This window comes from Cornus florida, unplaced genomic scaffold (assembly GCF_030987335.1).
Source record: "Cornus florida cultivar Cherokee Brave unplaced genomic scaffold, ASM3098733v1 CherokeeBrave_3.0.0_Hap2_Chr08, whole genome shotgun sequence".
Classification (NCBI taxonomy): Eukaryota; Viridiplantae; Streptophyta; class Magnoliopsida; order Cornales; family Cornaceae; genus Cornus; species Cornus florida.
Window position 1 is genome coordinate 55,459,027 of NW_026775578.1, and position 13,712 is coordinate 55,472,738.

General features: G+C 39.4%; 1 protein-coding gene across 1 annotated transcript in view; it reads left to right on the plus strand.

Annotated features, from left to right (window-relative positions):
• Positions 1-13,712, plus strand: part of LOC132271770 (protein VACUOLELESS1) — a 39,309-nt gene that overhangs the window by 6,550 nt on the left and 19,047 nt on the right. The window contains exons 3-5 of the mRNA XM_059773243.1: positions 5,176-5,315; positions 6,571-6,676; positions 6,772-6,864. Of these exons, the coding sequence (XP_059629226.1) occupies positions 5,176-5,315; positions 6,571-6,676; positions 6,772-6,864 (339 nt within the window). The remainder of the gene's footprint in view (positions 1-5,175; positions 5,316-6,570; positions 6,677-6,771; positions 6,865-13,712) is intronic.

Sequence of the window (13,712 nt, forward strand, 5' to 3'; positions counted from 1 at the left end):
GCTGAACGGGATTTGCTGCTATGCTAATGGCAGACTTGTATCAGTAGAGTGAGAATGGAAGCGACACTGGAAGGCACAAGTCTGTCATCAAGGTTTTCAGCCCAAGCAACTCACCTACCCCAAGAGCCATAGCCCTATACTCTGCCTCTGCACTAGATCGAGAGACAACATCCTGCTTCTTACTGCGCCAAGTAACCAAGTTACTACCAATAGTGGTACAATAACCTGAAGTAGACCTCCTATCTGAAATTGAACCTGCATAATCAGCATCTGTCCAAGCCTCAACACGTAAGTGAACCATGATTAGCGAACAAAATACCACGGCCTGGACACCCTTTTAAGTAGCGAAGAATCCGAATAGCTGCATCAAGGTGTGGAGCACGAGGAGAGTGCATGAATTGACTCACGGCATAAGCAATGTCAGGTCGAGTCATGGATAAATAGATGAGCTTCCCCACAAGTCGTTGATACTGACCAATATTTGACAACAACTCCCCCTCAGAATCAGCCAACCGATGATTCTGCTCAATCGGAGTATCAGCAGGACGAGCGCCTAGCTGACCAGAAGTAGAAAGCAAGTCAAGAACATACTTGCGTTGAGAGATGAAAATGCCAGTCTTGGAGCGAGCCACCTCAATGCCCAAGAAGTACCGTAGGGGACCAAGATCCTTAATCTCAAACTGACGGCCAAGATAGCTCTTAACCTCATTAATTCCGGTAGTATCATCGCCGGTAAGAATAATATCATCAACATACACAATGAGAGCAACTGTCTTACCGCCTGAATGACGTAAAAACAAGGTATGATCAGCTGCACTTTGATGGAAACCAAACTTGAGCATAGCAGTGCCAAAGCGATCAGACCAAGCTCGAGGAGACTGCTTGAGGCCATATAGAGAACGACGAAGACGACATACCATATCAGAATGAGCAGGAGAACGAAAGCTCGGAGGAGGAACCATGTACACCTCCTCCTGCAAATCACCATTAAGAAAGGCATTCTTGACATCAAACTGAAATAGAGGCCAAGATCAAATTGCAGCAACGGAAAATAATACACGGATGGTATTCATCTTGGCAACAGGGGCAAAAGTCTCTTGATAATCTATGCCATAAGTCTGAGCATAACCCTTGGCAACCAATCGGGCCTTGTAACAAGCAACTGACCCATCTGGATTATGCTTAACTGTAAACACCCAACGACAACCCACAGCCTTTCGTCCAATAGGAAGCGGAACCATGTCCCAAGTCTGATTTTTCTCAAGTGCTTGTAGTTCTTCTGTCATAGCATCACACCATTGAGGTTATGCTAGTGCATCTGCAACATTGGAAGGAACGAGAACCGAGGCAACAGAAGCAAGAAAACTCCGATAGGAGGGTGAGAGAGCATAATTAGAAAAAAAATTAGAAATAGGGTAGGTACAAGAACGCTTATCCTTTCGAAGAGCAATGGGGCGATCATCAAGCGAAACAATTGCGTGAGAAGGCGGAGCTGGTGCCGAAGGAACAGGGCAGTCGATCGTGGGAGTAGAAGCTTGTACCTGTTGTCTCCGACTATAAACCTGTGAAAAAGGAACAATTCCCCTTGCTGGAGGGGTATCACGAGCAGGAATTATAGAACAAGAAACAGGTAATGGTAGAGGAGTTGAAGACAGAAGAAGGTGATCATCCATTATATTCAATGGGAACCATTCACTCTGAGAACCAACTGAACCACTATAGTATGGTGTATGCTCAAAGAAAGAAACACCATGGATATAAACCGCCAATGACTGGGAGGATGGTAACACCTATAACCTTTTTGAGAGTTTGCCCCAAAAATACCCCAAAAATACACACTTCAAAGCCTTGGGGTCAAGCTTTGTACGAGTTTGCCCCAACTGGTGAATAAAGCACACACACCCGAAGACTCGCGGAGGAATAAAAAATAGAGATGAATTGGGATGTAAGATTGAGAGTGGGGCTGCAAAGTTAAGAATCCTAGAAGGAGTCCTATTAATGATGTAAACAGCGGTAAGAACTGCATCTCCCCAAAATGACTGGGGAACATTCATGCCAATGCAGATTGCTCTGGCTAAGTCAAGGATGTGATAATTCTTTCTCTCAGAACAACCATTTTATTGAGGAGTTTTAACATTAGCCAGCTGATGCTCAATCCCAAATTCTGTACATAACCGTTGTACCTCCCCATAAGTGTACTCTGTACCCTGGTTAGATCGGAATTTTTTAATGGTGCGACCATATTGAGTCTGAACCATTGTCATAAATTTTTTAAAAATGGTGTATACCTCATTTTTGGTTTTCATAAGATAAATCCAAGTAACACGACCATGATCATCAATGAACAACACGAAATATCGAAATCCAAGACTAAACGTAATTGGGCAATGACCCCACACATCTAAATGAACAAGATCAAAAGGTGTTAAAGCAGATTTATTACTACTAGCTAGATAATTGGAACGAACATGTTTAGCCATATGACATGTTTCACAGGATAAATCTGACACTGCCACGTTGCACAATAAGGAAGGAAATAAATGTTTCAAATAACCAAAAGAAATATGTCCTAAACGCATGTGCCAACGCATAAGCTGGGCTTTATTAGATGAAACAATATTAGAAAATGAAGCTGAATGTGCTTAAGGTGACAAAGGAGCATCCAACAGGTATAAACCGTCCGCTTCACGCCCACTGCCAATCGTCAGTTTCGACACCAGATCCTGAAAAATACAATGAGAGGGAAAGAACGTTACACTACAATTTAATTGTTTGGTAACGCTACTAACAGAAATAAGATTTGTAGTTAACTTTGGAACATGAAGTGTATTTGACAAAGTTAATGAAGGAGTAACTGATATGTGACCCTTCCCAGCAATGGAAGATGGAGAGGCATCCGCAAGGTAGACCTTGCGTTGGCCAGAGTGGATACTATAAGATTGGAAGAGTGAGGATATACCAGTCATATTGTCTGAAGCACCAGAATCAATGATCCATGGTGTTGAAGATGTAGATACGCTATGTGCAGACGCAATAGTACTTGAGTGGGCATAAGTGGAAGTTGACTGAGATGATGCCTCCATTTGGTTGAAGAATTGCTTGAACTTGTCCAAATCAACTTGAGTTAGGTAATTGTGGCAGAAGATGTAGAGGCAGGGTTGTTAGGAGTTGACAACGAGACTGGTTGTGTAACAGAATGTGCAGAGGATCGAGGCTGTTGTTTCTGTTGCGGTGGACGTCCATGTAGAGCATAACAACGAGATTTGATGTGACCAATTTTTCCGCAATGGTCACACCGTCCACGTTGTCGTCCCAAAGGAGGACCGGTGGTAGTGCTCTGAACTGACTGGGATGGTGAAGTTCCTGAAAGGTTGGGAATCCGAACTGCCATAGCAGAACGATCAACAGAAGCAACACCTAATGGATAAGTCCGGCGGCTCTCATCTAACAACACATAGGAATATGTATCCTCAAGAGTAGGGAATGAAGATAAGCCCAATAAATGAACACGAGCATACTCAAACTCGTCGTTCAACCTGGCAAGAAACTGAAACACTCGATTCTTTTCCACATAAAACTGCATCATCTGGATCCTTCCAAGAGTGGAAGGAATCATAATATGACATCTCCTCCCAAATAGCACGAAGCTTGGCGATGTAACCTGAAACTGTCAAGTCACTCTGAGAAATCCTGGTGATATCTCGCCCCAGTTGGAAAATTCGTGCATTATTCTGCCTCTGAGAATAAGTGCGTTGAACTGAATCCCAAATCTGCTTAGCAGTCTTCATAAACATATAGCCAACAGCTATGTTTGGTTACATCGAATTGACTAGCCAAGACATAACCATAGCGTTATCTGCAAACCACTGTGGATATGCCTTCTCTGACTCAGCTAGCTCTTTCTCAGAACCAGTAATATAGCCAATCTTGCCTTTGCCACCAATGAACATCTTGGCAGACTGTGTCCAAATCAAATAGTTGGAACCATCCAACTTCACTGTGGTGATTTGAAGTCCTGGATTTTCTGATGAGTTGGTGGGAAAAATAGCACCACCACCCACAGAACGTGAGCCAAGAGAATTAACAGTCGAGGACCCTGAATCTGCCATAATCTGTCACATGACAATAAAAAGAACTCCAAAATCACCACAAATTCTGTTAATAAATCAAAAGGTCTCCTCAGACCATTAACAATGTCTTCTCAGACCATTCCCGAAAAATCCAAATACATATCTTTTTTTAAGGAGCGCGGCCCGCTTACATATAGCCAGACAGCCTCCTTCCTAATATTCGGAACCTCTTTGTAAACTAATTTTTTTTTTTTTACCCAAGCCCTTCTAGGCGTTGGAAACCAACTATCCCAATTTACCCAATCCTAGAAGAGTGAAAAAGAAATTGTAAAACTTAAAAATGCCTGTTTTCGATCACAAAACAGCAACACAAAAAAACATGTGTAGGTAACGTCACACGATGTCACAAACAGCCTAAGGTAGCTGTCGCACAAGTAGCAAGGCTGCTGAAAGGTGTGGAAAGGTGTTGGCTCTGATACTAACTAAAAATATATAAAAAGAAGAGAAAAGAGAGAATTGCGTAAAGGCTTGAATGAAATGAATTACTCATTCACAGTTATAGTATTTATAGACAAAATGAGCACATGCTCATATTTCAAGAAAGGAAACTAAATCAAAACAAAATCAAATCACAACTTATTCTAAAGCATATTCTATGGCATATTCTATAGCATAGTCAACTCTCTGCTATTATGGTAAGTCATATCATAAATCGTGGTATCATATATATGCTATTATATGCATAGTCAAATCTCTGCTATTATGGTAAGTTATTTCATAAATCGTGGTATCATAAATGCTAACAATATGTAATAATTGGAAAAAGAGTACAGCAGAGACAGGATGAGAGATCCTTTATAGAAGAAACCAAAAGTTTGGCAACAACCAAATAACTTAAAGCAGAAACACATGAAAATTTGCTTCTCTTTACTTTTTCATCTTTTCCCCCTTTTCTTCAATAAGTAAATGCTATGGACTTGAATAAAGAAAATTTCATAGGCTGAGCTTAGAAAGAAAATTTTTCCAGAAAAGCGTTCAACATTGTTTTATGTTATTACCTAACAAAGAAAGTTTTATTTTATTATGATGTCAAATTGGTTGTCAGGCTGATGAAAATTTGAGATTGATACGTTCATCTTTACCCGAGGCTGTTGAAGCATGTATTGATGCTGCCGGTCATGAATTTGATCTTTCACGGCAACGGACCCTGCTAAGAGCTGCAAGTTATGGCCAAGCTTTTTGCAGGTTAGTTTTGCGGCATTGTTGTAGTAGGTCTTGAAATTATATTTTGTTCATGAAAAGTGAGGAATCAAATGCTTTTTGTACATATCATGAAATATTTTTTCCTTGTGCAGGTGATAGGTAAAAATTAAGTAGTGCAGTTTGTCATAACAACTAGTTCCAGTTTATCTCAATATAAAATTCTACTTTGGTGATTGCTTTATATCAATGATAAATTCTAGATTCAGATTTGGTGCCAATGTGTGGATTATTTGCTTTCTAAGGGTTTGGCCTTAAGGAGATTGCTAGTCACTATTTGAGTAAAATCAATTACTTGCTTCTGTTGTCTATGTTAGTCAGTCCTAAATAAATAAAAGAAATTTTGAAGAGGCAGCATTGCTGCACAAATGGAGGTCTAAAGACTAAAGTGGAGGAAGGGGAACCAAAAGCACAGATAGTTGTTTAACACTATATTAGGTAGAAAATTTGTATGATATACATGTAAGTGAACGTAGATGCATGCACGATCACCATCACATGTAGTTATATGCATTGTTATGTTTACAACTTTTTCAAGCTTCTGACTTCATAAAATGCAAATGGCTAGAAAAGAAAAAAAATATCAAATCAAATCATTGTTAGACATAAAAAACTTTCATGTCCAGGTTTACTTAAAAAAAAAAAAAAAAAATATTTGGAGGGACTCCCTTTTGTTGTTCTGGCAAGTGCCTTCATGCTTTTGTTCTTTTTCATATTCTTTATCTCATATTGGAGTAGAAATTGTAGTTCTCTGAGTTAGCTAAATTACCTCTTCTTACCCTGTGGTCGAGTTGAAATCTGACTCCTGTATCAGTGTCTAGATATAACAGGTGCCGTTTTGTATTTACCGTAATTGGTTAGCAATTGACATTAAACCAAAATTTGGAAGGACACTGAAGCATATGATGCATTTTTGAGATCCTGAGCTGGTTTGATTTTATAAATATATTTCTTTCTATCATTTTCTAATACATTACAGCAGCTGTGGGGTGCCATTCTTTATGTTCTTGCTGCTTCCTTTAACCTCTCGTACTAACACCTTAAAATGTAAGAATAGGATTTTACTTTCTTCAGTTTTCTTGCACTGATTGAACTGCAGAAGTCCAATTTGCATGAAGTTCCTTCCTTTTTTTGTGACTTTCACTTTACTGGTATATCCGTTGTAATATTACTTTTTACATAGTTATAGCATACCCCCCGATTTCTGTTCTCGGTAATGATATCTAGTTGGCTTTGGCAGCCATTCTCAACGTGATTGCTTTCAAGAGATGTGTAGAACTTTACGTGTCCTAAATGCTGTACGCAGCCACGAGATTGGCATCCCTCTCAGTCTTGAGCAATATAAGGTATACAGAGTGTACTGAATTTAGGCTTTCAGTTAAATAACTGAAATTGCATGATATTTCCTTGAAAGCATACTTAATATGTCTACCCTTTTCAGATGCTTACATCATCAGTTCTGATTGGTCGTCTAATTAATGCCCATCAACATCTTCTAGCCCTGCGGATATCGGAGTACCTTGGTATGAACCAAGTAAGTCTCTAAATTCTTATTTGTCCATGTTTCATCACGACTTCATTTTTATTTCCTTGCCTGAACTACGCATTTTTTTAGCCAACATGTTTTGGGCTATACTCCTCTTAGATACTGCTGGGAGTTGTGATCATAAGACTATCGAGTTTTATATTTGATTGAAATTCAGGATTTCAGCATTTGAATAAATAGCTGGAGATTTTGCGACATTGCGGAAATGAAAATCTGCAAATAAAAAGCGTTTAACTAGGGGAAAGGCAAGTGACTATTTGTAGGGTTCTTTTGCAGATGGGTGATTGTGAGTTATGGTAGGTAATAATAATGGATATGGGGTAGTGAGTGGAAATAGAAGTCCAAGATATGAATGTAATATGTAAGAGTAGAAATATATAAAAAGAAGAGAAAGGAGAGAATTGCAAAAAGGCTTGAATGATATGAATTACTCATTCACATCTCTAGTATTTATAGATAAAATGAGCACATGCTCATATTACAAGAAAAGAAACTAAATCAAATCAAAAATCAAATCACAACTTATTCTAAAGCATATTCTATGGCATATTCTATAGAATAGTCAAATCTCTACTATTATGGTAAGTTATACCATAAATCATGGTATTATACATGCTAACGTATGCATGGTCAAATCTTTGCTATTATGGTAAGTTATACCATAAATTGTGGTATCATATATGCTAACACTCCCCCTCAAGTTGGTGCGTGGATATCTGAAACGCCCAACTTAGACAATGCATTTTCAAACACAATCTTGCTGACGCCCTTTGTAAGAATGTCTGCAAGCTGCTGAGAGCTTGTGACAAATGGAGTGCAAATTTGACCAGAAATGATCTTTGCTTCTATGCTAATGGCAGACTTGTTGTTGCAGTAAAGTGAGAATGGAAGCGACACTGGAAGGCACAAGTCTGTCATCAAGGTTTTCAGCCAAAGCAACTCACCTACCCCAAGAACCATAGCCCTATACTCTACCGCTGCACTAAATCGAGAGACAACATCCTGCTTCTTCTTGCGCCAAGTAACCAAGTTTCCACCAATAGTGGTACAATAACCTGAAGTAGACCTCCTATCTGAAATTGATCCTGCATAATCAGCATCTGTCCAAGCCTCAACATGTAAGTGACCATGATTGGCAAACAAAATACGATGGCCTGGACACCCTTTTAAGTAGCAAAGGATCCGAATAGCTGCATCAAGGTGAGGGGCACGAGGAGAGTGCATGAATTGACTCACGACACTCACGGCATAAGCAATGTCAGGTCGAGTCATGGATAAATAGATGAGATTCCCCACAAGTCGTGATACTGACCAATATCTGACAACAACTCCCCCTCAGAATCAGTCAACTGATGATTCTGTTCAATCGGAGTATCAGCAGGACGAGCGCCAAGCTGACCAGAAGCAGAAAGCAAGTCAAGAACATACTTGCGTTTAGAGATGAAAATGCCAGTCTTGGAGTGAGCCACCTTAATGCCCAAGAAGTACCGTAGGGGACCAAGATCCTTAATCTCAAACTGACGGCCAAGATAGCTTTTAACCTCATCAATTCCGGTACTATTATCGTCGGTAAGAACAATATCATCGACATACACAATGAGAGTAATTGTCTTATTGGCTGAATGACGTAAAAACAAGGTATGATCAGCTGCACTTTGATAGAAACCAAACTTGAGCATAGCAGTGCCAAAGCGATCAGACCAAGCTCGAGGAGATTGCTTGAGGCCATACAGAGAATGACGAAGACGACATACCATACCAGAATGAGCAGGAGAACGAAAGCCCGGAGGAGGAACCATGTACACCTCCTCCTGCAGGCATTCTTGACATCTAACTGAAATAAAGGCTAAGATCGAATTGCAGCAACAGAAAATAATTCACGGATGGTATTCATCTTGGCAACAGGGGCAAAAGTCTCCTGATAATCTATGCCATAAGTCTGAGCACAACCCTTGGCAACCAATCGGGCCTAATAACCAGCAACTAACCCATCTGGATTATGCTTAACTGTAAACACCCAACGACAACCCACAGCCTTTCGTCCAATAGGAAGCGGAACCATGTCCCAAGTCTGATTTTTCTCAAGTGCTTGTAGTTCTTCTGTCATTGCATCATGCTATTGAGGTTGTGCTAGTGCATTTGCAACGCTAGAAGAAACAGGAACCTAGGCAACAGAAACAAGAAAACTCCGATAGGAGGGTGAGAGAGCATAATCAGAAACAAAATTAGAAATAGGGTAAGTACAAGAACGTTTACCCTTTCGAAGAGCAATGGGGTGATCATCAAGCGAAACAATAGCTTGAGAAGGCAGAGCTGGTGCCGAAGGAACAGGGCAGTCGATCGTGGGAGTAGAAGCTTGTACCTGTTGTCTCTGACTATAAACCTGTGAAAAAGGAACAATCCCCCTGCTGGAGGGGTATCATGAGGAGGAATCATAGAAGAAGAAATAGGTAATGGTAGAGGAGTTGAAGATGGAAGAAGGTGATCATCCATTATATTCAATGAGAACCATTCACTCTGAGAACCAATTGAACCACTGTAGTATGGTCTATGCTCAAAGAAAGAAACATCCATGGATATAAACCGCCGATGACTGGGAGGATGGTAACACCTATAACCTTTTTGAGAGTGAGAATAGCCCAAAAACACACACTTCAAAGCCTTGGGGTCAAGCTTTGTACGAGTTTGCCCCAACTATTGAACAAAGCACACACACCTGAAGACTCGCGGAGGAATTAAAAAAAGAGATGAATTGGGATGTAAGATTGAGAGTGGGGCTGCAAAGTTAAGAATCCTAGAAGGAGTCCTATTAATGATGTAAATAGTAGTAAGAACTGCATCTCTCCAAAATGACTGGGGAACGTTCATGCCAATGTAGATTGCTCTGGCTAAGTCAATGATGTGGCGATTCTCTCTCTCTGAACGACCATTCTGTTGAGGAGTTCTAACATTAGCCATCTGATGCTCAATCCCAAATTATGTACATAACTGTTGTACCTCCCCATAAGTGTGCTCTGTACCCTGGTCAGATCGGAATTTTTTAATGGTACGACCATATTGAGTCTGAACCATTGTCATAAAATTTTTAAAAATGGTGTATACCTCATTTTTGGTTTTCATAAGATAAACCTAAATAACATGACTATGATCATCAATGAACAACACGAAATATCGAAATCCAAGACTAGAAGTAACTGGGCAAGGACCCCACACATCTGAATGAACAAGATCAAAAGGTGTTAAAGCAGATCTATTACTACTAGCAGGATAATTGGAACGAGCATGTTTAGCCATATGACATATTTCACAGAATAAATCTGACACTGCCACGTTACAAAATAAGGAAGGAAATAAATGTTTCAAATAACCAAAAGAAATATGTCCTAAACGCATGTGCCAATGAATAAGCTGGGCTTTATTAGATGAAACAATATTAGAAAATGAAGCTGAATGTGCTTGAGGTGACAAAGGAGCATCCAATAGGTATAAACCGTCCACTTCACACCCACTGCCAATTGTCCGTTTCGACACCAGATCCAAAAAAATACAATGAGAGGGAAAGAACGTTACACTATAATTTAATTATTTGGTAACGCTACTAATAGAAAGAAGATTTGTAGTCAACTTTGGAACATGAAGTGTATTTGACAAAGTTAATGAAGGAGTAACTGATATGTGACCCTTCCCAGCAATGGAAGATGGAGAGCCATCCGCAAGGCGGACCTTGCGTTGGCCAGAGCAGATACTATAAGATTGGAAGAGTGAGGACATACCAGTCATATTGTTTGAAGTACCAGAATCAATGATCCATGGTGTTAAAGATGTAGATACGCTATGTGCAGACGCAATAGTACCTGAGTGGGCATAAATGGAGGTTGGCTGAGATGATGCCTCCATTTGGTTGAAGAATTGCTTGAATTTGTCCAAATCAGCTTGAGTCAAGGTAACTGTGGCAGAAGATGTAGAGGCAGGGTTGTCAGGAGTTGACAACGAGACTGGTTGTGTAACAGAATGTGCAAAGGATCGAGGTTGTTGTTTCTGTTGCGGTGGACGTCCATGTAGAGCATAACAACGAGATTTGATGTGACCAATTTTTCCGTATTGGTCACACCGTCCACATTGTCATCCCAGAGGAGGACCGGTGGTAGTGCTCTGAATTGATTGGGATGATGAAGTTCCTAAGAGGTTGGGAACCCGAACTGCCATAGCAAAACGATCAACAGAAGCAACACCTAATGGATGAGTCCGACGGCTCTCATCTGACAACACATAGGAGTATGCATCCTCAAGAGTAGGGAAGGAAGATAAGCCCAATAAATGAACACGAGCATACTCAAACTCGTCGTTCAACCTGGCAAGAAACTGAAACACTCGATTCTTCTCCACAATTCCTGCATATAAAACTGCATCATCTAGATCCTTCTAAGAGTGGAAGGAATCATAATATGACATCTCGTCCCAAATAGCACGAAGCTTGGCGATGTAACTTGAAACTGTCAAGTCACCTTGAGAAATCATGGTGATATCTCGCCCCAGCTGGAAAATTCGTGCATTATTCTGCCTCTGAGAATAAGTGCGTTGAACTAAATCCCAAACTTGCTTAGCAGTCTTCATAAATATATAGCCAACAGCTATGTTTGGTTGCATCGAATTGACTAGGCAAGACATAACCATAGCGTTATCTGCAGACCACTGTGGATATGCTTTCTCTGACTTAGCTGGCTCTTTCTCAAAACTAGTAATATAGCCAATCTTGCCTTTGCTACCAATGGACATCTTGGCAGATTGTGCCTAAATCAAATGGTTGGAACCATCTAACTTCACTGTGGTGATTTGAAGTCCTGGATTTTTTGATGAGTTGGTGGGAAAAATGGCACCACCACCTATAGAACGTGAGCCAAAAGAATTAACAGTCGAGGACCCTGAATCTGCCATATTCTGTCAAACGACAATAAAAAAATCCGAAAACACCATAAAGTTTGTTAATAAATCAAAGGGTCTCCTCAGACCATAAACAATAACAATGTCTCTTCAGACCATTCCCGAAAAATCCTAATACATACCTTTTTTAAGGAGCGCTGCCCGCTTACATACAGCCAGACAACCTCCTTCTTAATATCCGGAGCCTCTTTGTAGACTAATTTTTTTTTTTTTTACCCAAGCCCTTCTAGGTGTTGGAAACCAACTATCCCAATTTATCCAACCCTAGAAGAGTGAAAAAGAAATTGTAAAACTTAAAAATATATGTTTTCGATCACAAAACAGCAATACAGAAAAACATGTGTAGGCAACGTCACACGATGTCACAAACAGCCTAAGGTAGCTGTCGCACAAGTAGCAGGGCTGCTGAAAGGTGTGGAAAGGTGTTGACTTTGATACCAAGTAGAAATATATAAAAAGAAGAGAAATGAGAGAATTGCGTAATGGCTTGAATAATATGAATTACTCATTCACAGCTCTAGTATTTTAGATAAAATGAGCACATACTCATATTACAAGAAAGGAAACTAAATAAAATCAAAAATCAAATCACAACTTATTCTAAAGCATATTATATGGCATATTCTATAGCATAGTCAAATCTCCGCTATTATGGTAAGTCATACTATAAATCGTGGTATCATATATGCTAACAGTAAGATATGATCCAAACAGTTAAGTTGTTTTCTTAGATTGTTGTTATATGAAGTTGTTGATTTATCTTATAAATTTAACCAATATTATGCTGGGTCTGCGTATGCAATGTAGTTTGCTTAATAATTTTAACAAAGGAAATATTACGTGTCACCTGGTACTGGTTGAGGTAAAGTAAATGTTAGATTTATTTATTACTTTGTCATAAACGAAAATAACTTAGATTGTTCATATATAATTTCCACTTTCTACCATGTGAGTTATGGACATTGGTGAGCTAAATTCTATGAGGGGTGGCAATTCGTGTTGGCGTGTCGTGTCAGGACATGTGGGTCGACATGAACACGACTCAATTATTATTTGTGTCAAGAAACATTGACACAAACACGGCACAATTATTAAATGGGTAACACGGCACCTATGTTACATGGACTCTTCAAAAGTAGCGAAGTACCCGTGTCGGACATATTGCTCGGATATAGGTATGGAATGTATGTCCAACACTTCTGGTTGGACATGTACTTAAAAAGCATATCCAATCATTTAATTATATTATATTATTACTTTAAAATGAGTTAAATGCCTACATTAAACATTTTATTAGATAAAAATATTACTTTACTCTAGAAAGTAAAATAAAATAATTAATAAAATGAATATTTAGCCGGGTCCGTGTGTCCTTCTGTTTGGAGATTTGACATGTCCGACACATGGATACATACCCGTGTTCGACACATGTACCTGCGTCCATGTAACATAGCACGACACGACACAAAACTCAAACCCGTTTAATAATTGGTTAAATACTGGATATTGACACATCAAGACACATTTAATTAAAATTTTATATTATTAGAGTTATTTCTAACATGAACATGACACCTTTATCCGACACGCGTAGTTAAATGGGTCATCACGACACGTTTATCCGATTCAGACACATTTAGTTAAATGGGCTAATTGAGTTATAAATAGGTTGGCGGGTCAATCACAAACACAACATATTTAATTATTGTCTCAATTCGAGTTGACACGATAAGACCCGAACACGATTAATCCAAACCCAAACCCACTTATCATGTGTTGTGTTCGAGTTGTGTCAATCATTGCCACCCCTACTTATGATAATTATTTCCTTTTGACATTTTGTAGATTATAGTAATATTTATTTGAGTGTGTGAAATTTATAGTTCTACTTAATA